The sequence below is a fragment of the Accipiter gentilis genome, chromosome 18, assembly GCF_929443795.1.
Source record: "Accipiter gentilis chromosome 18, bAccGen1.1, whole genome shotgun sequence".
Taxonomy (NCBI): domain Eukaryota; kingdom Metazoa; phylum Chordata; class Aves; order Accipitriformes; family Accipitridae; genus Astur; species Astur gentilis.
In genome coordinates this window covers 15,422,224-15,444,396 of record NC_064897.1, presented here as the reverse complement: position 1 = coordinate 15,444,396, position 22,173 = coordinate 15,422,224, and the positions used below count along the sequence as shown (strand labels likewise).

Here is a 22,173-nt window from a genome sequence, read left to right as displayed (position 1 = left end):
CTCCACAGAGAAAGCAACAATTGCTTCATCAAAAGAATAAAAGTTCTTGTTTAGGGAAAAAGCTCCCCTCTTTCCTACCTCCTTTCCAAAAATTGCAACTTGCATCAAAAATATTAAGATAGAATTCTATACTACACAGAATAATATTCAACACTTCAACTTCTACTCCCAAAAAAGAGCTACAACACTACTCAACTAAAGAAAAAATGTAGGAAAAATTATCCAGGTAAACACTTAATTCCTTTGCTAGTAGATAGGAATAGGAAAAAGACAATCCACATGTCTTTACTACAAATGGATTTTTACATGGACTTTTAATCTCCCTTTCACTAGTCAAATGTCTTTCCAGATTTTCACTGGGATATTAAAGGCCATTTTTGTTCTAACTAATTGAAGTAGTAGTTCTGTTTGAAAGCGAATTAAAGACACACCATTACCTTCTAAGGTGTTCCTCCTGCCATCCCCTCCAATGATTACTTCAAACTCATACTCAGACACTGGATGGGTTTTGGGGTGGACCAATGCACGCCAACCTATTCCTGTTGATAAACTCCATGTTAATGACAATATAAACAATGTTCATAATAGAACGAATACATAAACCCACTTCTTACTATCTATAATCCCTTCCTCACACGGTCAGTTAAGGTACACTGCAGGACAGCTATATTGTTGACAGGGCTATTGCTGACTTGCACAGCCACTCTCTGCATGAATCAGAGGCAAAGACAGCTCTAAAAAGCCCCCTATTACCTTTAAGGATCACTACAACCTTTATAGCTTCTCCACTATCTATTCAATTAATAGGATGCCAAAAAACAAGTAAGCTACCATCTCCCATAGCGATCAGAGAACAGGTTTCACAAAGATACAAAAAGCATAACAAGGATCATTCACTGATATATATATCCTCAGTGAATGAAAGGAAATGAGTTGTTTTAAAAAGGTGTCTTCTAAGTGCAATAGGCTTAAATATTTCAGGAGCAATTACGATCTACTGTGTCTCGGTCTATTTCTGTGTAGTACTTCAGGTGATTTTGTTTCGTATAGTAACCAATTTGGTTTCTTCACTAGAAAAAATAAATCCTACTAAAAATTCAAGCAAAAGCATATTAATAATTACTCTTATTAATGGAGCATGAGGAAAGGACTTAGTCATAAGCAGGGTTAAGGAATAGGAGTCTGTGTATTCTACCATAAGTTCCCCTCTCTCTACTACCCGTTTCAATACTACTTGCTTTCATTCTCCTGATCCTCTGGAGGATAAACAAGCCCCTGAAATTCCACATTGACATGGATCTCTATTCCCAAGATCAAGGCAACCTTCAAAAGGATAAGCTGGAGCTGACGGATGCCTGCAAAAAAAGCAGATGATAAATAAAAACAAAAGAAAAGAGTACAAGTGCCTATGCATCTCTGACATTACTGATAAACTGATTTAAAGGCCAGCTGCTACTGTCTTTTTCCCACTGTGTTCTCAGCACTTCATCCAGGCAGCACTGGCGTGTAATATCACAGCACACCAAGAAACTTCTATACAGCTGAGAAAACCCAGCCCTCTTCAAAGAATAAAAAGTAAATAATTTTTTTAATCAACAACAACTCAGCAACAAGGGATACAACCAGAACATGCACTGCAGGAGAGGGAGGGAAGAGAGCAAAAGCAGGACTGCACTTTTGTCACAGATGGCAACTAGCCATTTGATCAGCCTAGCTGTAATACTGAACTGCACCTTCATCCTAACACCTTTGAGTTAGTGAGAGCATAGCAAGTTCCTCACCACCTCTTTTCTCTTCAGTTAACGTAGATAGTGGGTATGAAAATGACAGTGTGTAAACTCTATTAATTTGAAGGAAGACACCTTGCTGTCATATTTCAGATACCGAAATGAAAAAATGCTCCACCTAACACTGAATTTCAGCTGTGCTGAGATACAAAAGAAGACAACATGCATAAAGTACCAGAATAATAAAAATGACAAGAAATCAGAAAGGAAAAAGCAATCTGCAAGACTGAAGTTCCAAAAATCTTCTAGTTTTAGCATTCATTGCCCACCCCCCCCACCCCCCCCACCCCCCAAAAAAAAAGCAAGCAGTTTTTGCTTTGGAAAAGAAGCAAGCCAAATCTTATCTACTATGTTTGTGTCACTTTGCACTTCCCACTTATGCCCAGTGGAGAACACAGACTGGTGGGCAAAACCTGGCTGTGCAATATCCAGTAAATTTTTGAAAAAAAAAAAGAAAAACTGGAAAATAACAACTCCTGCTCCACCAAAGCGTTCACCTTTCAAAGGAGACTGATTTCACAGAATTTGAGAATCAACAAAATTATTCTCAATTTTAATATGTAAACCTCTATTTAATCAAAACTTATTCATAGGCTGACAGTGTTCTTGAAAATATCAACATCACTATTCCAAAAATTAACAAAGCCAAAATTGTTCCTCCTTTTTCCAGATCAACATTCACAAGAATGTTCAAAAGCGTTCCGTAATTTTTCTTTTTTACAAGTTGCTTACAGTGCTCAAGAGAAACAGAATAATGTAGCAGCTGCAGGAATATAACAGCAAAAATACAACAATTATCCATTTTTAAAAGTTGGAGCCTTAAAAGTACTTTTTCAGTGTAAGAAAAAGATATGCCTTGGAAAGGTATAAAAGATAGATATACATTGCATGTATGATAATCTCATAACACAATGTATTTCTTTCACATCTAGGTCTAGCCCGAAATGCATGATGCAAAGGTAATGCTGAACTGTACCCTATGGACTTGAGAGCAGTGATTGGTGTAGGTTGAATTTTAATGAGTTACCCCATGCCCTCACCTCACAGGGGAAAAGTCTCCTGTGAAGAACAAGTGCTGATGTGTCTAGCAGCAGCTGTACTTACTGATATGGTCTATGGATCCTGCACAGAATTTGCCGTAAAACTTTTTGGCGCCAAGACCCCTCAAGTCATGTATGGTGAATGGCCACAAATGCAGCACATTATTGCGGGAGAAGGCATCCCTCTTTTCTATGACCACCACCTTGGCTCCCAGGAATGACAGGTCGATGGCTGTACGAAGGCCACAGGGTCCAGCCCCAATTATCAGACACTGCAAAACAACCAGCACAGAGTAACTTTACAGTCCTAGGAGGAAACAGATATTTTTACCACAGCTTCCAAGCATCCCACAGCTCTTAGGAGTAAGTGCTCTTTGCAACGTAAATTAAAATTTCAGATCAGTCTTTCTAGTGTTACCTGCCACATTCTGCCACTGACATATTAAAGCAGTAACTGCAACCTGAAAATAAAGCATATCACAGAGCAGTGAAGTTTGAGAAGCAAGCAAGTAAACTGCCTGTTTGCAATCCTTGTTTTAAGAAAAACTACCAAGGTGTACTCTCCAAGCTATATAAGCATATGGAGAACAGCAATATTTCTGAAGGCTTCTCCCTCTCCTATTCCACCCATTGAATTTTTGCTTAAAAAAAAAAAGTTATTACAAGATTTCCTCTCATCTTCCAAAGCCTGAGATGGCCTTTCTTGAGAAAGTCTTCAGTATCTCTAAAAATTCCTCCTCATCAGTGAGTAGCATAGCAATAGCTACAGCAGATAAATACATGAGATGCTAATGTTTTCATAAACATCACCATTTAGAGTAGGACAGACAGTAGTCAAGTCAGAGCACTCTAACCTATGCTGGTTCTTATGCTATTGCAGCAAAGGAAACTTCGGGAAAGTAAACATGATGTAAATACAAACTTTGTGTGACTAGACAACTTTTATCAAAATGTTTTCTCCAACCTAACCTTTGTCATATCAAAGGTCTTTGATCTTCTCATATCTTTTTCCACTCTACTCACAAACACTATCAGAGGCTAATAAACAACCTGAGAATGTAAAATACTTGTGTACCTAGTGTTGGAAGTACTTTCTGAGAAAAAATGATACAGCAAGATCATTTCTTTTAAGATTAAAAGGCCAAGCTAGTCAGTTGACACTTAGCCACAGAAACTGAGGTCCACAAAGAAAGCTGGCATGGATATGTGCATTCACAGGAATATAGTACACAATCCATTTTGTCATGTTATTTTTATACTTTGATTTCTATTAAGTATAAACCAGACCCATAGAATAAAGACCGTGCTACAGTGGTGACTGCTGCTGCCATCTGAGTATTTTCCAGATCTTTACATACCCTTATGGCTGGATAATAAAGCTCTTCAAGAAATTCTTAAGTGTACTACACCTTAACCTGAACCTAACCTTCTGATAAACAGCCTATCCCAAAGCAAAGCTCTTTTTTCGTTGGTCATCTCCATATACCAATTTTTACAGGTCGCCACATTTTCACCAGTTATTCACTGGGGCATAATTTCTGCAAATAATGTGAAACTGCAAAGGTAAAGCCTGAATGATGAATAAAACAGCACAAGTTACAACAGTGGAAATAATAACAACTGACGTGCAAATTAAAAGTAAGAATACTGTATAAGATAAGAAGTCACATAAATCTGAGGGCAGAGGTCCAAGTCTAGAGGAAAGGGAAGGGAAGAATAACAACACTGCTTCATTAGTAGGTTCGGGAACCTGAAGGCATACGGGAGAAAAGGCAAGCCCAACCACTGAGCTATTAAATTCCTAAACAGACTTGTATATTGAACAGGTATTCAACTTGTCATTTGTTGAAAGGGATAATCAATTAGTATCTAATATATTCTTCTAATTTAATATTGTTTTCTTTGTAAGTAAGTATAACTCTCAAATACCACTTAATCTTTCTTTTTTAAAACTTCTAATTATATTTATCCAGGTAATAATTTTGCTCGCCTGACAACTACAGTCTTCAGAGAGACTGAATTCAATAAACAACAAGACCACACTGAGTTGGGTGACTTTTATTCTTTGATAACTTTCCCCATATAAAATAGTTATATGGAGTACACAACAGAAAATTAATTGTACTAAAATCAGACTATTCAAACTCAGGCCTACGTAATCAAAGTATAAATTAATTGCCTGTAATTTTGTCACAGAATGTAAAAACATTTTTTTTCTCTATAACATTCCCCCCTACCCCCAAACAAGGATGTGGCTAACAACATCTAGGTTATGTTTAAGACTCTAGATGTTCTGAATGTAAAATATATGATACTCAGTGAAGTAAGTCATAGTCAAAGTTGCTATTTTTTTTACCATCACAAAAATATTAGATTATGTTGTTATAAAACACAGCAAGTTTTAAGCACAATTAAAAACAGAAGAGAAGATTCTGCTCCTTTTTCCACCACTAATACTTCTTCCAGTTTTGGATCTCTTGTAGAAACCTACCTTCTGATACTGTTACAGGCAGCAACTACACAAGATGCCAAGTACAGCCAAGTAAAGGCAGCTACTGTTGTTACTTGTTCCCTTTCCCCTCAATGACTCCAAGCAACTGCTGCAACTCCATGCACTAAAGCTGTCTCACTCCTCAGAAACACTTCTTGCTCAAGATCTTTCAGACAGATTATATTAAATTTTCAGTAGCACCACCATGGTAATGGAGTATTACAGGCAAACTGAAATCCTGTATTCTCTGTATAACCAATGAAGAGAAAGCACCACTTGTAACTATTCACATTTGAACACCCCATCGTGTCCAAGTCTTGCTTTCATGAATGCTGATTATCTGAATTCTGGTTAACCTAGATGCTGGCCATGTGATGCACTAACTGCCCAACTCCAGTCACGGCACTTCATCCCTGCCCAAATTTTAAATGGGCAAGTAAGAGCTATGCTACAGAGGATGAGAACTTCAAAACTACTATATGTTCAAGTGTATAGAAGCTGAGCTTCCTAAAGAAATGACTGACTTATGTTCTGATAACATGGGTAAAACCCTAACCTTTATTTGAAATTCTATCATCTCCACATGCCCACTTAAGTTTCTGTATTTTTTAATCAGTGGTTTTCAAATTACTTTAAAAATTAGGGATATAAAACTAAGTGAGATAGGAAACATCAAATCAGATATGATTCAGTTCTCAAAAGGCCTCTACTTTGAATAGTTACAATTAACTCTTAGGAATTACTTACAAACATTTAATGGCAGATGCTATTAGGAGAGAAAACAAGTAATTAACAGAAACATATATGAAAAATATAAAAAGAATACACATATTTATCATTTCTTTACATTAAAAGTTTCAACAAAGTTTATATGTAAAGGCATACAAAAATCATTTATCATCACAGGTATATATTCTTTTAAGACATACTAACAACAGGGGGGGAAAACAAACTATATTTCACTTTCAACTACTAATTTCACTATTCAAAATGGCATGAATCCCAGATCCACAGTCCTATATCTTTTTGGGTTGGGGCAGAAGCGGGTGCCACCTTTAATTTATTCACCATCCACCCTTTTTACTTGTCTTTCTATACAGCACCTCACCAACAGCTTCTTAGAAAGACTGGCAAATTACTCTCTGACTTGCCTCCACTCATCGTCTTCTTTTCCTTTACTCTCTTCTTGTCAGCCACCACACAGGAGAGCAGCTATGGAAAAAGCCCTCCCATTTCTCTAGTAGAGACCAATTCAGTGTAACCGCTGACATGTCCACTGCAGTCATTCCCCCCTCCCACCCCTCCGGTCCTTCACACAAACACCAGCAAGTTCTGAAGTTTCTCTCTCATTGAGGGAGTCACGCATGACAGCATGAGTCTCTCTGTTTATCTCACCACCAGCTCATCTCCAAGATCACCACATGCCACTTCTACAATCACTCTCTTGATCCTGTTTCTCTCTCTCTAGCTTGGTTTTGGTGCACAAAATAGGCTAAGTTTTTGGACTGTACAAAATCTCTAGCAAACTCTTTAGTCAAACATTACTCCCAGTATGCTTTACCCCTTTTACCCACTTTTCAACTGCACTTGAAGAGATGTTTCATAGACAGTTGGCTACATATATTTCTTCAAAGCATGTCCTCTTCTGATTTCTTTTAAGACTCAGTACTCCTCTATGCCTTCAGCTATTCTTTCAGAGTGCTATCTGAAGGACTTCCCTCATTTCTCCCACTCCTCTCACCGCCAACTTCCCACAGGACTTTGCCCATCGCCTCTTTATCTTCCTCCTCTACAATTTGCCTTTACATCACCTCATTCACGGGTACTGGTTCAATCAGCTTGTCAGTGCTTAGATTCACAGAACTTTTCCAACTCAGAGTGGACTACTTTTTGTCCAAGCTAAAATCTCTACCTTTCTGACATCTTCTCACGGCTACCTAGTTGTCAGTTTAAACCCAACATGATAAAATGGAGCTCTACCACCCTTCTAAACTCACCTCACCAACTCCTTTCTAGATAAGCATCACAATCAATTTTCTGAATGCCTTTCACAGCTAGATGTCAACCTTCACTCATATGTCTATTTTTTTGTACATCCTCATAATCCAGCACTATCCAAGTCATACACTTATTCTTCCATTAAATCTCTTCTTTCATGTTGCACCTCTATTAACAAAGCATCCTTTTCTTCAGTGTTAACAAATAGTCTTACACACCAAGATATATTCAGAACCCAGATGCAAAATCACTCTTTTAGTCTGTTACTTCAAATAAGTTACCTCTACATCCTTCCACAGCTTCCTCAGTCTTTCTCATTAAAACATAGGCCACCTGTCTTCATTTCACAGCCTTTTAACACCCTATTTCAGTTCTACCCATCATGTTTCATTCAAAATAAGAGCAATTCCCGAATCCAATGAATGCAAAGTGCAGCCGAGTTTTCAGAAAAACAGTTTTGAATTTTTCTTCATGATGTCCATAGTGCTTGGAAGGTTTATTCCTAAATATAGGCAAAAATCACTACATTTGTCTTCCTGTAAGTCCTTCCTTTCTTATGCTGCCTGAAAAATGTAAACCTTAACAGTGGTTGGACTTTTGGGATGTTGAAGTTACTGTACACCGTGATTACCAACAGTGCCCAATTGTTTTATTGTTTTTCAAGTTAATCTATATGCACCTGTTATCTAACATCTGATGTACCAATTGTAAACTTTTTGAGGAAAGCATTATCTTTACAAGACCTAGGACAAGCGCACCTTGGTCCATTAGTAATTCTTCCAAGTGTAATTGTAGTAATTAATTACAAATGCCACCCTCCATATGAAAACAGCCACTGGAAAGTGAAACAGAATAAACCATCAAAAAATTAACATAACTTTCTAGTATCTAGTTGGGAATTAAATTTCAGCTCACAGATCTGAAATGACTGACATATCCTAAACAGGATATATTTCCCCGTCAGTTCTCTATTGAGGAATTAGTCATTAATTCCTCCTATTAAGATATTTCCTTCTCCCAAAAGGTGAATATTCAAAAGAAGAAACAGCATCTATTGTCTTCAATGAAGGAGGACAGAATCCTGTTCTAATTTTATCATATTCCGCACTATCCTCCTTTTTTAAAAAAGGAAGAGTGTATGATTATTTGCAAAAATAACCTATTCCATTCATGTTTCGATGAATGACATAAAGAACTGTTTTCAGTAACAACAAAACAAATAAATAAGCTCATACTGTACAGTCCAACAAGGGTGCAGCACAGAAACCCAGCTCACAATAAATCAGGTAAAAAAAATTTGGTGTGTGTGTAAAAGCAGGAATTCCTGCAGTAAATACCACACATACCAACCTTTTAAAAGGAATTGGTTTAGATTTCCACAGCATTTTTTTTCTTCTCTGAACCTGGAATACAAATGATTACTGTCTAAATAATGATAAATAGAATATTTTGCCAAATTGGTAGGATATCTCACTTTTCTTGAGAAAGTCATGAGAATTTTCAAATTAAAATTGAAAATTTCCAAACATACATATTTTGTATCTCAACCCCAACAGCAAATTTCACGTCCCTATTATTGCCAAGTAAACAAATGTAAAAAAAGAAAAGTGTACCAAGATTAAAGGTTTACCAATTAAGATTTTCTAAGCCATATATAGTATATATGCCACAAAAACATAAAAAATAGAAACTTGCAGGCTGCTTCTCCTGAATAAATTACAAATATTCTGGTCATTCCCAAGGATTTCCATTTGGCTTCCCCTGTTCAGGTGGGCAGTCAAATTTGGTAGAAACAAACGCAATTTTTGATTGTGACCATATGATAAATAGTACGTGTGAGAACAGTTCCTGAATCTTGCCTGGGCTTATACTGACACCAGGAAAACATCTTTCTACACCCAGACATTTCTGTTGTGCATTCCAGAGACAAACTGGGTAACAGCTGTCTTGACCACTGTGAATAAATCTCTTACCTTCGTGTTGGCGCATGCTTTCCCCTTCTTATAGTCCTTATGGCTGCCTCTTTTATCCAATTTGGCCCACAAGGCTTTGGCTTTCCAGTAATTGAGCTTGGACTTGAGTTTGTGATAGAAAGAACGGTAGTCCTTGGGCTTTAGTTCCAGATAGTCACAGAGCTCTTGGAAAGCCTTGAGAGTCCCCTTGCAGGTTGAAGCCTGGACAAATCTGTCGAAGAGAACATGAGCCTGGTTCACCTTCTCATTCTTACTTTCCTCCATGCTTCACACTTTGCAGCTGCCCTGGAGGGCAGCTGTTCTCTTCCAGTCTGCCAGATTTCCTGATGTTGCTCTGGTGAGCCACTTTCACCTGTGGCTTACAAGCATTATTAACCTATAAAATAAAAAAAAGAAAACGTAACTGAGCTTGCTCTTTTTTTTTTCCTTCCCAAAATTTTGTCTAGAGCTGCTGAACTGAGAGCCCAGATTATCAGTAACTAATAACACATCAGTCCTAAATAAGTCAACTGATCAATATCCTAAGGATTCCTGCCCAAGCTGACTGAAGCAGAGCCTTCCAAAGCTCACTGAGCCTCACTGCAGACGGTGGGACATCTCTCCTCCGTACAATCACAAAATACTTTAACCCGAGCCAGTCCCTAGAAAGTTTTATCAAAACTCATTTCACATAAACAGCAAAGAAGTTACAAGTAAACTGGCAGGTGTTATGTGATGTTTGGAAGTAAGCCTAGGTTTTAAAACAAAAGATACAGTCTTATTAATGGTGCAGTCACGGTGATAACCAGATCACTGTGGTAACAGCAACAGCAATGGTTACATGCTGGTCTTAAAAACACTACTACCACAAAGTACAGTACACCAAAGAGTTGGTATTCCACCAGTAAAATAAGTTTTGGTTCCTTCATTATAAAAGGACACGTGTCTTTGCTCATGATAAATAGAGAAGAGGAAAGAAGATGGTATAGCACAAGCTGATACCTCTGTCAGAGTCCTTCCAAACACTGCTTTTGTACAGTGACATAACAAACCCAGTGATGGCTACTGCAATCCTAGAAAGAAGTTAAACCTGCTAATAGCAATCAAATGCTTAAGAAAAGATGTCAAGACTGGAAAAAACCCCCCCCGCTCATCTGTGTTGCATCAAGCTGTATAAACATTTGCCTTACGTAAAGTATATGCATATATTCCTGTCAGTAAGCAAGCAGCGTAAGAGTGAAATGTGGCTGATGCATGATCCTCATGAGATTCTCATAGTAGTTCCTCTATTCTGTGGTTTTCAACTCCTTTTGATATGCAGGTCCATACAAAATTTTAGGTGGTAGTTGGGGTCCTCAGCAGATTAAATATGCTAACAGGAGGTCTGCTACTCTTAATTGCTTTTCTGGGATCCCTCAGAAGCAGCCTGGAGACCTACAGAATTGTTTGGATCACAAACAGCAGAATTTTGCTTAAAGAGTAGGTATCTTCTCTCCCTCTCTCTCTTCCTTTTATATATAATAAATCTCTTTCTTCCTTTTACACATAATACTAAGTACATACATATAATAGATTGCTCTGCTCTCTAAGAAAGAACAGTTCTGTTTGTCTTCAGATAGGAGGGCAGCATGGGAACATATGCGGGAACTACGGAAGTGAAAGCATTTCGGAGGTGTTTTTTGTCCTTTGTTTTTTATTGCAAAGGGTATTAAGGTAAGAAAGGAAATATGTGGACTCGGATAAAACTTTTTAGATTCTCACGAGCTCTTTTCCTGCTTCCAGCAGACAGGAAGCCAAGTCAAACAGTACAGCTCATGTCTCTTCCCCTTCCATATGACAGCTCTGCAGCAGTTTATTTGGGCACTCCTGCATTTCACCCTATCATGGTATTTATTGCTTATGTTTAGAAATAGCAAAGGAGACCTGGAAACCTTCACATACAGCCACACACTGTTATTAAAAATAAAAATAAAATTTTCTACAGAAGCCATAGTATAACAATAGGTTAATACTGGAGAATGTGAGTCTGACTTTATTAGGACAAATGCCTCAGAGGACTCAGGACACATGAAGCTGTTTTTCTAACTGGCTGATAGTGATGCCATGTCCATATCAGTACTTGTTACTAAGCAGGATGGAATAACTGCTTTCCTTGTTTTTAATCTTAACTTCACTGCTGTGAAGCTGGAAATGTGCTCCAGGCTTGCACCTCAGGGTAACCACTGCACTACTGCAGAGGTCCAACACACTGTGCTTTTAAGCTTGTGTCTCCTCTTCTGTTCTCAAGAAGAATGTTACAAAGATCCAACAAATCACCTCTTACACTGAAGGAGTAATTTCAGTTTGTTTGTGCAATACAGACACAATAAAATACCTACATTCTAAAGTCACATGTCTCATTAATCAGCACGTCACAAGTCAAATACTATTTTATGCTATGTTTCCCCCACCTCTTGCACCCACTCTACCATCCAAACACTCACTTTACACCAGCACTTCAGGTGACTGACTCTTCGTAAGAAAAAGCAATAGAAGTTATATGACCTAAGTTAAGTGGAGTGGCTATTTAAGTCTGTTAGTCCACAGTCCATTACTGATATATCCAGATATAAGAGCAACATAGGTTTTACTTCTTACTCTTGCTTCTATTGTACTTTTTCACCAAAGGAGCAAAGCGGCATTGGATCTGCACTGCTCAGAGAGATCCCGAAGTTAAAAATCCAACCTACTTTCATTACAGGAACTTACAGCTTTGTGTTCAAGGTTTCCCAAGCCAGGAGACAAACTTGCAAAAGCAGGTCATTTTACACAGCGCAGCCTGAGCAGCACATTAATATAGCAGTTCTGCTGACATCCCATTTCAAGCAGGCTGTGAAGTCAGTTATGCCCACAGGTCAAATACAGAGGCTTCAGTCAACGCAATAAGTCACTCCCCAGGACTCTGCATTCTTGATGTAAACACCCAAAGCACTTGGAACCCGTGAGCAACACATCAGAGAACATGGAAATTACAGGCGGAAAGCAAGGACAGGCAAGAATTATTTGCCAGGTTTCCAGGGTATTTGCATGCCTTGTTGGCTATTCTGCAAGTGTGCAGTACCCTGCATGTTTTGTCTCGAGGCAGCTGATTGCTGACTCAGAAGCTCTGTAAATTCCTTGGCTGGATTATTGGGAGAGAAAGACAAAGCCCGTGAAAAAAACGCGTGCAAGAACAGTGTTCATGTTGCTATTTACAATAATAGCATGAGGTTGTCACTGACTCATGACTGCAAGTACGCTCAGGATCTCCAGTGCTTGCCCAGGACAAAAGAAACCAATGAAAGACAACACAGGCAATGAATAATTCCAGGTGGTGGTTCCTTCCCACAGTCACCACGGATGCAGGAATACAAATGCACATACGAGAAAGAAAAGTCCAGTGCCCTACTTCTGTCAAATGCAAGTGATAGGAAGAGATTTTGCAAATGATACACATAATGAATTTGGTTGTACAAATTCAAGTTCCTGCAGAAAGTGTTGCAAATGCAGGGCTCCTATATTCCTGGCCAATAAACCCCCATTATAGGTGCCACCCCCCTACGTTTTCCATCCTGATTTTGTTGAAAGTGTTCATTCAACTAATGGCTTGAGCCTGGAAAAATAAAATATTATCGGAATGTATTTTCCAGCATTGTTATCCATTTTTTTCCAGCAGAAACTATTGAGTTAATTCCATCTAAATTCACAGCTTGTTCTGTCTAGCTTAAAACAGCATTTTGAGTGATTAAAACATTTGCCAAAGTAACTGCCCAGCACCACTTCAGAATGCCGAGTTCCTCTGAGCACAATGTAAATGCTTTCTTACATTTTGGTTACTTCACAGCCAGGCAAACACGACAGATGTACCCTTAACAGCTAAATCTCTGAGAAGTCAGAGATCAACAAACTGCACTACTACCGTATGGAATCCGAAAGCAAGTTAGTTCATCAATCATAAAACTACTGATAGCTCCAATAGCCCCAATTTCCACTGATTTCATCCTTTCCCTAAAATTTCCAGTTCCCCAGCAATGTTCCCTATGCCCTTGTCTCCCTTTCATGGCCCCCCAGCTTCTGCCTAAACAAGACTCAGTAACATGCTCTGGTAACTCTGAGATTACCGCAGTACCTAGGCAGCCAGTACACACTTGCAACTTGGCTAGCAAAAGCCTAAGCACAGATTATTGTTAAGCTTATGCTGCAGACAGTGGGGACACCTATTTTTGTCTCCCTCCTCCACCCAGCCTCCAGTTTTCTTGTAGGAAACCAATTACCTTTGAGACTTTTACTCCCTGTCAAATCTGGATGAAATTGTTCAAAAGTTATTAAGGATGAACTGAAAAGCAGATGGACAAACAGCTGAATCCCGTAAGCCTCCCTTCTTTAGGAAACCACACTAAAAAAAAAGTCTTTATTCCAACAAATGAAAAAGCTCTGTTTTCATTTCCAGGATTTGATTTATTTTATTTTTACCTAAAGCTAAAGAAAAGGACTTTGCTACAATATGTTCATGACTAACTGATCATGGGTATCAAAAAGTGCAGCTTTAGGGCAGCAGTAAGACTGGAACAGATGGCAAAGAGAGGACAACTTTGACAAGAAAAGCTAAAGCCAAAACTGGCAATTATTTTGGCTCCATATTATGCAGACAAAGAATGCGAAAGCAGGAGGACAAAGGCGTAGTTGCCATTGTTTGCAGCTTCCCTTTTATACCAGATAGAAAAAAGGAAGGTCAGCGCTGTCCACAGTATGTTTTAAGATAGTATTTAGATCTGCTCCCGTTCATAAAATTCAACACTCAAACCAATATGCTGGCAAAAACAAGTTTCTGTTTTAATACACTTATCAAACCTGATTTGCTGGGCTTCTGCCCACCATATGGGAGTGAGTCTTTTGGGTCCCCCCCTCTTTCCTGTCTACCCTCCCTCCTAAGCTAGGACAAAAGTGGGAGAAAGAGAGACCAAATATGAACTTGATTGCAAATACAAGAACCCATTCTTAAGGAGAAGGTCAAAGCACATTTACAAATAGTTAATAGAATTCTCACATCAAGAAAAACTCAATCCAGTAATGATTTGAAAAGAAATGCAAATTATATCCAAGAACATGGAAACATACAAATACAGAAGCAGTTACAGATAACATTTTGGTTCCCAAATTCTTATCAAGGTACTGAAGTAAAATGTGTACGTTGTTTATTACTAACCATTTCTTAAGTGCCATAACATGAGTACTGAAAAAATCAGACCTACAAAAAAAACCTTTTATCCACATGAATTCAACAAACATACTATTCTGCTGCTCTGTCATATACAACCCTTTGATCACAGCAGAGTCCCTACACTGAATGAACACCAACATAAATAAAGAGACCAAGAAACAGATCATCTCTCTGCATTGGATGATAAAAAAAGGAAATTATACCAAGGAAGAAGTAGTTGCCCCCTTATAAGATGATAAGGGAATAGTAGGCCATCTGCATAGCTGTCATATTGTAAGATAAGATTCAAGAAGAGCTACTAGCTTCAATGTCTGACACAGCCACATACTAGGGAGATTCTTCATAATGCAAATCTTCACATCGTGTGACTAGTAACCAATGCAGTGATCCCTTCTCACCTAGCACCAACTCATCAGCTGTGTGTTTGGGAAGCTGAGGACATTCTTTACATCTTGGAACTGTCACTGTGCTGTAAAGAACCACATGGTAGCCTACAAGCACAGTAAAAGAAAATTTATTTCTCAAAAGTACATGTGCTTTTATTCCAATGGTAAAAAGTACTACATCCCACTAGAATCTCATGACAAACTTTTTGGAGTGTAGTCATTAACACAGCAAGTCACATGAGCAACGCTTCTCCTTACAGGCCTCCCAAAACCCAATGATATTTGACAGCAAAGGCTCTATTTATTATCTGGGTGGTGAAATCCATGTATCTCCCACAAAACCTCCTGAGAAAACACAAGTCCTCAAAACACAAATCTGGCTGGTTCAATACAGGGAGCCCTGTATTGCTACAAGCGTCTACAAGCGTTTCCCATAAAGACCATACGCCACACCTGTAGGCAGTCAAATGGTGGGTATTTTCTGATGAGCAACACATACCCCACTTCTAAGGTAAGTGTACAATCACTTCACACTAGGTGAAGGTGTCTTCACTAGCAGGCTGAAGCACATGGAGGCTTCTCACTCCACTTCACAGGGCAAGAAGGTTGAATGTCATTCCCTCATTTGAAGTGCTTTGAAGCTGTTCCTGGTGTTAAATTTCAACATAGAAACCCATCCTAAAGTTAGCTTCCACCCAGTTTTACAAGTTCAACTTCCTCAGAGTTCTTCGAACACTATCCAATAACCAGAGGAAAGCTCCTGTACAAAAGAAAAGGCGTCTAAGAAATAAATGCAATGACACTGTCACAGAACTTTATTTCCATGACTTCAAATGGGGATAAAACAAATCAGTTGCCTTAGTACAGCAAGGCATACCAGATTTTGACGTGGTTTTCTGACATACAAGACGTGGATTGATTCATCTTTCTGAGCCAACATGCTATGCCACAAGAAAAGGAGATTTTCAGAAAAGCTTTACTGACCATTAGAGAATAAGACCATTGTTCTGAACCAATTAGAAATTTTGAGCAGAACGAAGAGTGGAGGCTACAAACACACTATTACAACCTCGGCAGCCCAGTGAACCAAGTCCTCTGAGGCCTTCAGGTTCTGCCAGCACTCTGATCACCCCAAGCCATTCCACAACAGTGAGAAAATAGAGAGCCTATATTTATATTAAAGGAAAAAAAAAAATCTTATAAAAGAAATTCTCTAACAAAACTCATATAAACACATTTTTTTAAGTGAAGGCTTCTGTCAGAACCTGGTACCAAAACAGACTGCAACGATCACAAAAGTTAATGCAGCAAAGATAATCAACAGGGACAGATACAACCATATAATCTGCAAGTGACAAAAGGAAAAAAATTACAATTCTTTAAAGAGCATGTAAATGGTTTATGAAATCTGAAAAATTAAAAGGTCTAGCATCTAATGTAGTATGTGCTGGCCTTGTATTACATGCACTTGTCTCCACTTAGGTGCTTCAGTTCTCCCTTTTATTACCTAATTCTGCCTTACACAGGTCAAAGATTACTAGTCACATAGAATCACGGGGTCCTAACTAGGCTGAACTTGCCAAAGCCACCTTCATTTCAGTTATCAAGAGAAACAGCTTCGCACCTCAGAAGCAAACTCAAAAGACTGGTCATTTGTGCCAGCACTTATTCTAATCAAGGCAGATGGCTGCGTGGACTTTTAACTCCAAGGCTCAGTCCTCAGTGGATTGGTAAACACCAGACTCTCACAAAACAAAGAACAATTATTCCAGTTACAGACATTAAAAAACATGGGAAAGCAAGTTTTATTTGCACTTCTTCCAACTCTCAGCTGTTATGGGTGTGGAAAAGAGGCAGGCACTTCCTCAAAAGGAAGTGGTAGAAGAAGAGAAGGTAGTTAGAAAATAGGATTAAAAGATTCATAATCCCACCCTCCATACACACTCAACTAGTTATGGCATCAGAAATTGAGTACACTGCACAGAGCAGTTCAAACATATTATTTAATGCACGTATATCCTGTTTCTGTCGAGGAAGACTGAATATAGAAAGCAGACGGACTTCAACATTTTGGAATTTTTTTTTTTCTTAATGTAGATCTTACAAGACTCTCTTGGCAGCCAAGAAACCAATGTAAACAGACATTTGAATAAAAGAACCGTAAAGATTTCTCCAACCCACAAACCACTTCATTTAGAGGCTGTTGAACTTCAAAACCAAAATTAATTCCAAGCTTTATTCTAGGAAAAGTCCAGGAAGGGCTGGGACCATACTATAACCTGTGGGTGCAACCTTAGCCTTTATAATTGCCAGGTAAAATATACATGCAGAGCTCAAAAAACACCTAAGAAATTGGACCTTAAACCCAAACCTTCAGAACTGCCACCTCTTTTTCCTTAACTAGAAAGGTCCAACCAGGAACATCATCTCCAGGATTCATCTGGAGATGAGAACCAGCACCTTACTCACTACTTGCCGCATGCCTTCACTTGTCACTGTTAATATATCCAGCACTCTATATCCCAGCTGTCCTATGCCCCAATCTGCCACTGCCCCCAACCCATGCATGGCCAACACCCCAAGCTCCACCAGTAGGCTAACTCCCTCAAGCTTCACTGCTGCCAAAGAAAATCCCAGTGTCTTTATAACCACTGACTGGTGTACCCTACTCATGTAGCTCAAAGCACTACACCTAGCCTTCCTTTCTCCTTAAAAGTTGTGCATGAAAATGTGTGCTGTGTAGTCTCTCTAAATATCTAAAATCAGACATGGCAATGGCAAGGAACTCAATCTAGGGCAGATGCAGCAGGCTGTTCCTTGATGCTCCTTCCACAGGCCACCACAGGCCTGTATTGTCCTCCTACATTAGTCACTAGATTAGACCATAATATAAAATTAAGCAATTTAATTTCATTTTGCAACGGCAGAGAATTACACACTTCAGCAAAACCACTACTGACTGAACAGAGTTTGAACAGGACACAAAGCAGAATCTGAAGTGAACCAGAGACTAGTTGCCATCATGTTTTGAATTTTCTTTTTTTGGAACGACTGGCAGATTCAGTACGGAGCTACGCCTTGTTTTCATGGTAGAACTTATTTGTCTAGATTCTTAAGGCATGGGGCTTCTAGATAACAGAAAACATACTGAACAAGTTCAACGGACACAATGCTAAATCCCAATTCATTAGATCACAGGAAGAAAAAACACACACAATAATCCTATAACTTTTATTTCATAAATTAGATCATTTAATTGAGGTCTATTCCACAGGTCCCACAAACCTCTTCTATAATGTGTCCCAGGCTAAGTTCCTGTAGACATGTTTTTATCCTCAGAGGGGGGAAAAAAAAAATTAAAAAATCATCTGTTATCCTAGCCTTTCCTCAAAGCACTCTCTTACTGTACTTACATCTTGGAGTTCTTAATTATACAATATTTTAAGTTTAGTACTAACCCTTGATAAATTTACTCATGTAAATCTTTCCTCTTCTAAAGACAAGAATACCCACCCTGTTATGCTCTGCGATCTTTAGCAACAATAATAATTGAAAAAAGCAAAGCAAAATCCAACCTTAGTGACAAACTTCACTGTAAGACTGTCAGATGACAACTGATCAAATCTAGCAGCTTAATGAAAATTCATCTCTATTACACAATCCTGTGCGTCTAATGCATCCCATCATTCATTTTCCTCATCGGTAGAAGGAAAGCTCTTATCAGGAGACAGGAATATATTGTAAGCAAATAACCTGTTTAACATTTTGGCTAAATTATGACAAACAGGTCAAATAAAGAAGTTGTATTTTCTCATGCTACAAAATATACCAAAATCTCGAAAGGTAATCCAGATTATAGGAAGAGTATGGCAAAACCAAAACTTGTAACATGAAACTTTCAACTCTGGACATAAATTAATATAATTTGCACATACTGTTACATAGCTTAAAAATAGTAACCAGGCAGTATGTTCCTCACTTGGCTGGACATTTGACTCTCAGTAAATGCTGAAACAGTTTCAATTGCCAGATAGAGATTCCCCTCCAGCCACCCAATGAATATACAGGAGATGCCTCCCTCAGCAAAGACCGTGCCAGGCTCAATGCCTCAAGCAAATGAAGATCTGTTAGGAAATCAGTTACAGAGGAAAGAGGTGGAGGCAGTTTTGTGATTTACTCTACTCTCCCGAAGGCTTTGGCAAGCATTTTCTGAAATAAGATGGCAGTCATCACTTCCAGAGGCAGACATTACTAGTCTGCTCAAATACAGCTGCACTGGTGGGGACATGAAAAGACTTGGTATGAATTAGTCAGAGATTTAATCCAATCTAAGTGTAAGGATGCCATTCAGCAGAATTTGTTCCTAGCAGTGAGCATACATAAAAGCTTCTCTCTTTACCTTTCATCCTCAAGGACTTTTCTGCCTAGTCTTTTTAATTCCATCCTCCTCTGGATAAAGGCTATTCCTCTGCAAGGATATCTGGGGACCTGAGATACCCTTAGCTGAACCTCCCAGCTATCTAGCAGAGACAGTTACTCCGTGAGAGGGCACGAGCACCCCCTTCACCTTATGCAGGTCTGAGAGCCCCCACCAAGGCAGCTTTTGTGAAAGACATCTACATACGCCTCTTTAATAGGCAAAGCTCTCAGCGGTCATGGAGAACTACCGCACGGTGAAAGAACTTCTCTCCAGTGTGGTTCAACAACAACTGCTTTACCACTATGCCACTTGCAGGCTGGAATTTGTTTCATAGGGCATTCCATGATTTCCGCTGGCAGATGATTCAGTTCTGGACCTTGGGCTCAAACTGAATAATTTCCATAAACCCTTATTTCATAATGCCATCCTCCATCAGGTATTTGAGTACTAGACAGAATGTCCCTTTTTCAAAATGCTTTTAAGCAGCAAGAAGGGGCAAGAAAGACTAAAGGTAACTTGTGACTTTCTCAGTGATAATAGCAACAGGCTGCTGCTAGCTTATCTGAAGGCAGGAAATAACTTCAGAATCAGACTGACAACCTCTCTTTAAGAAGAAAAATACTGAAAATAAGAAATACTTTCTTCAACTTCATTCAACTGCTGCTTTCAGGGTCCGTCAGCCAAAACGGACTGGCAGCACAGCACAGCTCTGTAAACTGGAGATGACCAACAGTGATGGCAGAACCATAGCTTGACAGTAGATGCTTTCCTTGAAATCTATACAGTGCTCCTGCACAGCAGATGACAGCGTTAACTTAAGTTCCTCTCCAGAGAAAGCAACCTGGGGCCTTCAACATCTGGAAACCACCCTCCCTCCAGTTGTTCACTGGTATTAAACAATTTAGTAGTCATATATTTACCATTAGTTTATGCTAAAAGAAGCATATGCTGCTATTAAGAAGGCTTGGTCTTCTCCAATTAGAAGACTGAGAAATGTAAACAATTTGTTCCTGATTACATTGGAAGCCACCAGTGAAACCCATATGCATTCTCTCTCCCTTCCCCTGTCCTTCCCCATACGTACACCCCAGAAATTATCACAGGCAGCCTTTTCTCCATGGACCCAAGAGATCTGGCTAACTGTAATGAAACATTTCCTATTCCATGGGGTAGACTAGAAAACTCTTTGGCAATTGGATCTTCAAATACTAGGAGTGGCCACAATGAAAAAGTAATGCTTGCTTTTACCTTTTCATTTCTGTAACATCCCTGGTTTACTAGAACAGAATATTTCCGTTCAAAGGGACCTACAACGATCATCTAGTCCAACTGCCTGACCAATTCAGGGCTGACCAAAAGTTAAAGCATGTTGTTAAGGGCATTGCCATTCTGAAAGTGATATGGCTTATTTCCCTTCCCTGGCTGACACCACCAACTGAGCATGCACCCTCTACAGTAACTACTGAACTATGTTCTGTAACTATAGGGGCTAAACTGGGGAACACTCATTTGGAAGACTGAAAGGCAGACAGAAGGATCTGAGGCTGACAGAAAAGGGCAATTTCCTGAGCCATATCATGCTGTGGCAACTGAGATTAGTAATGCTTTTTGTCCCATCCCTGTTTCTTTTCAGGAAGTTTCTTCCTGAATCCAGTTGTTTTTACAATCAATAGCTTTCTTTTGATTTCCAGGCCAAGTTTATACCTCCTTGTTCCTGTGATGATACCAAACCTACACGTTAGCTTTCCCTCCCTTCCTACATATATTTATAGACAGATGCTACATCCTACCTTGATCTTCATTATACTCAGGTTAAATCAAGCTCTCCTAGTCCAAGATAGGCTCTCTTTTCCTAGGCCTTCCAAGGAGAACTGCATATTGTTGGGTGCATACTGCAAGGTATGCCCCTCTCCTGACACTTCTGAGATTGCTTTAGCCTCTTCCACAACTACAATGCAGTTCGACTATACATTTCAATGTACTCATTGATCAGAGGGATCACTAATTCTCCTTTCTCAGTCATTTCCAAGTAGAATGACACCAGACTGCCTCACTCTTGGTTTTATACTATTGAATTTAATTTCATTTGTATCCCATAAATTCTAGTTCTTTCTACAGAATAACAGTGTAAAGATGAAGTTAGTCGCAAAGGAGTAGGTAGCATCATCCCCCTCATCCTTAAAGATCTGGAACAGTAACCTTTCCCACCCAAAACTAGTTCCTATCCCTTTTAAACACAATTTGGTACTTTCTGTTCCAAAGGAAGATGCTCTGGAGTACTCATCCCAAATCCAGGCCTCACTCATTTTCACAACTGAACAGCATCAGCTACAAGTAACCTTTCACATACACATGATGCAAGCATGCCCTGTACAGAGCTAACTGCTTCACAGTGCATTCATTAGTGGAGAAGTGTCCTGTATTAACATCTGAGCAAGGTTCTCTTGGGTAAAGTGGAGGCTTCAGAATATTGTGCTTCCTAGCAGTGAATCAAAATATCATACATGGGAAACTGAGTGACCTCAAGCACTAGAGCAACAGAAGTAGGATGAAACAGAATGCCAGGGCTATCAGAAATCCATCTGATCAAATTGTGAAAGAAAAGTATATTTGGATGCAGCAGTCTCCCCAGAAAAGGGGTCCAATATTTATGCCACTGGTCAGGAGACTGATAAAGCTTCACATGGAAGCTTCCCCTGGGCTGTTAGGCTAGCCAAACTAACAAACAACTTGTGATCAGTTCTTCCAGTCTCCCCTACTTCTTGACCCATTGCTATCAACATAATAAATAGGGTAGAACACCTTTGATAGTGGCAGAAAAACATGTGTTAGCTCTTGGACTGCAAACTCAATGTTTGAA

General features: G+C 39.1%; 1 protein-coding gene across 1 annotated transcript in view; it reads right to left on the bottom strand.

Annotated features, from left to right (window-relative positions):
* The window catches only part of MICAL3 (microtubule associated monooxygenase, calponin and LIM domain containing 3), a 184,541-nt gene that overhangs the window by 98,174 nt on the left and 64,194 nt on the right, over positions 1–22,173 (bottom strand). Inside the window, exons 2-5 of the mRNA XM_049821547.1 lie at positions 9,290–9,665; positions 2,892–3,099; positions 1,239–1,355; positions 438–539 (exon numbers count right to left, since the gene is read on the bottom strand). Of these exons, the coding sequence (XP_049677504.1) occupies positions 438–539; positions 1,239–1,355; positions 2,892–3,099; positions 9,290–9,553 (691 nt within the window). The 5' untranslated portion in view covers positions 9,554–9,665. The remainder of the gene's footprint in view (positions 1–437; positions 540–1,238; positions 1,356–2,891; positions 3,100–9,289; positions 9,666–22,173) is intronic.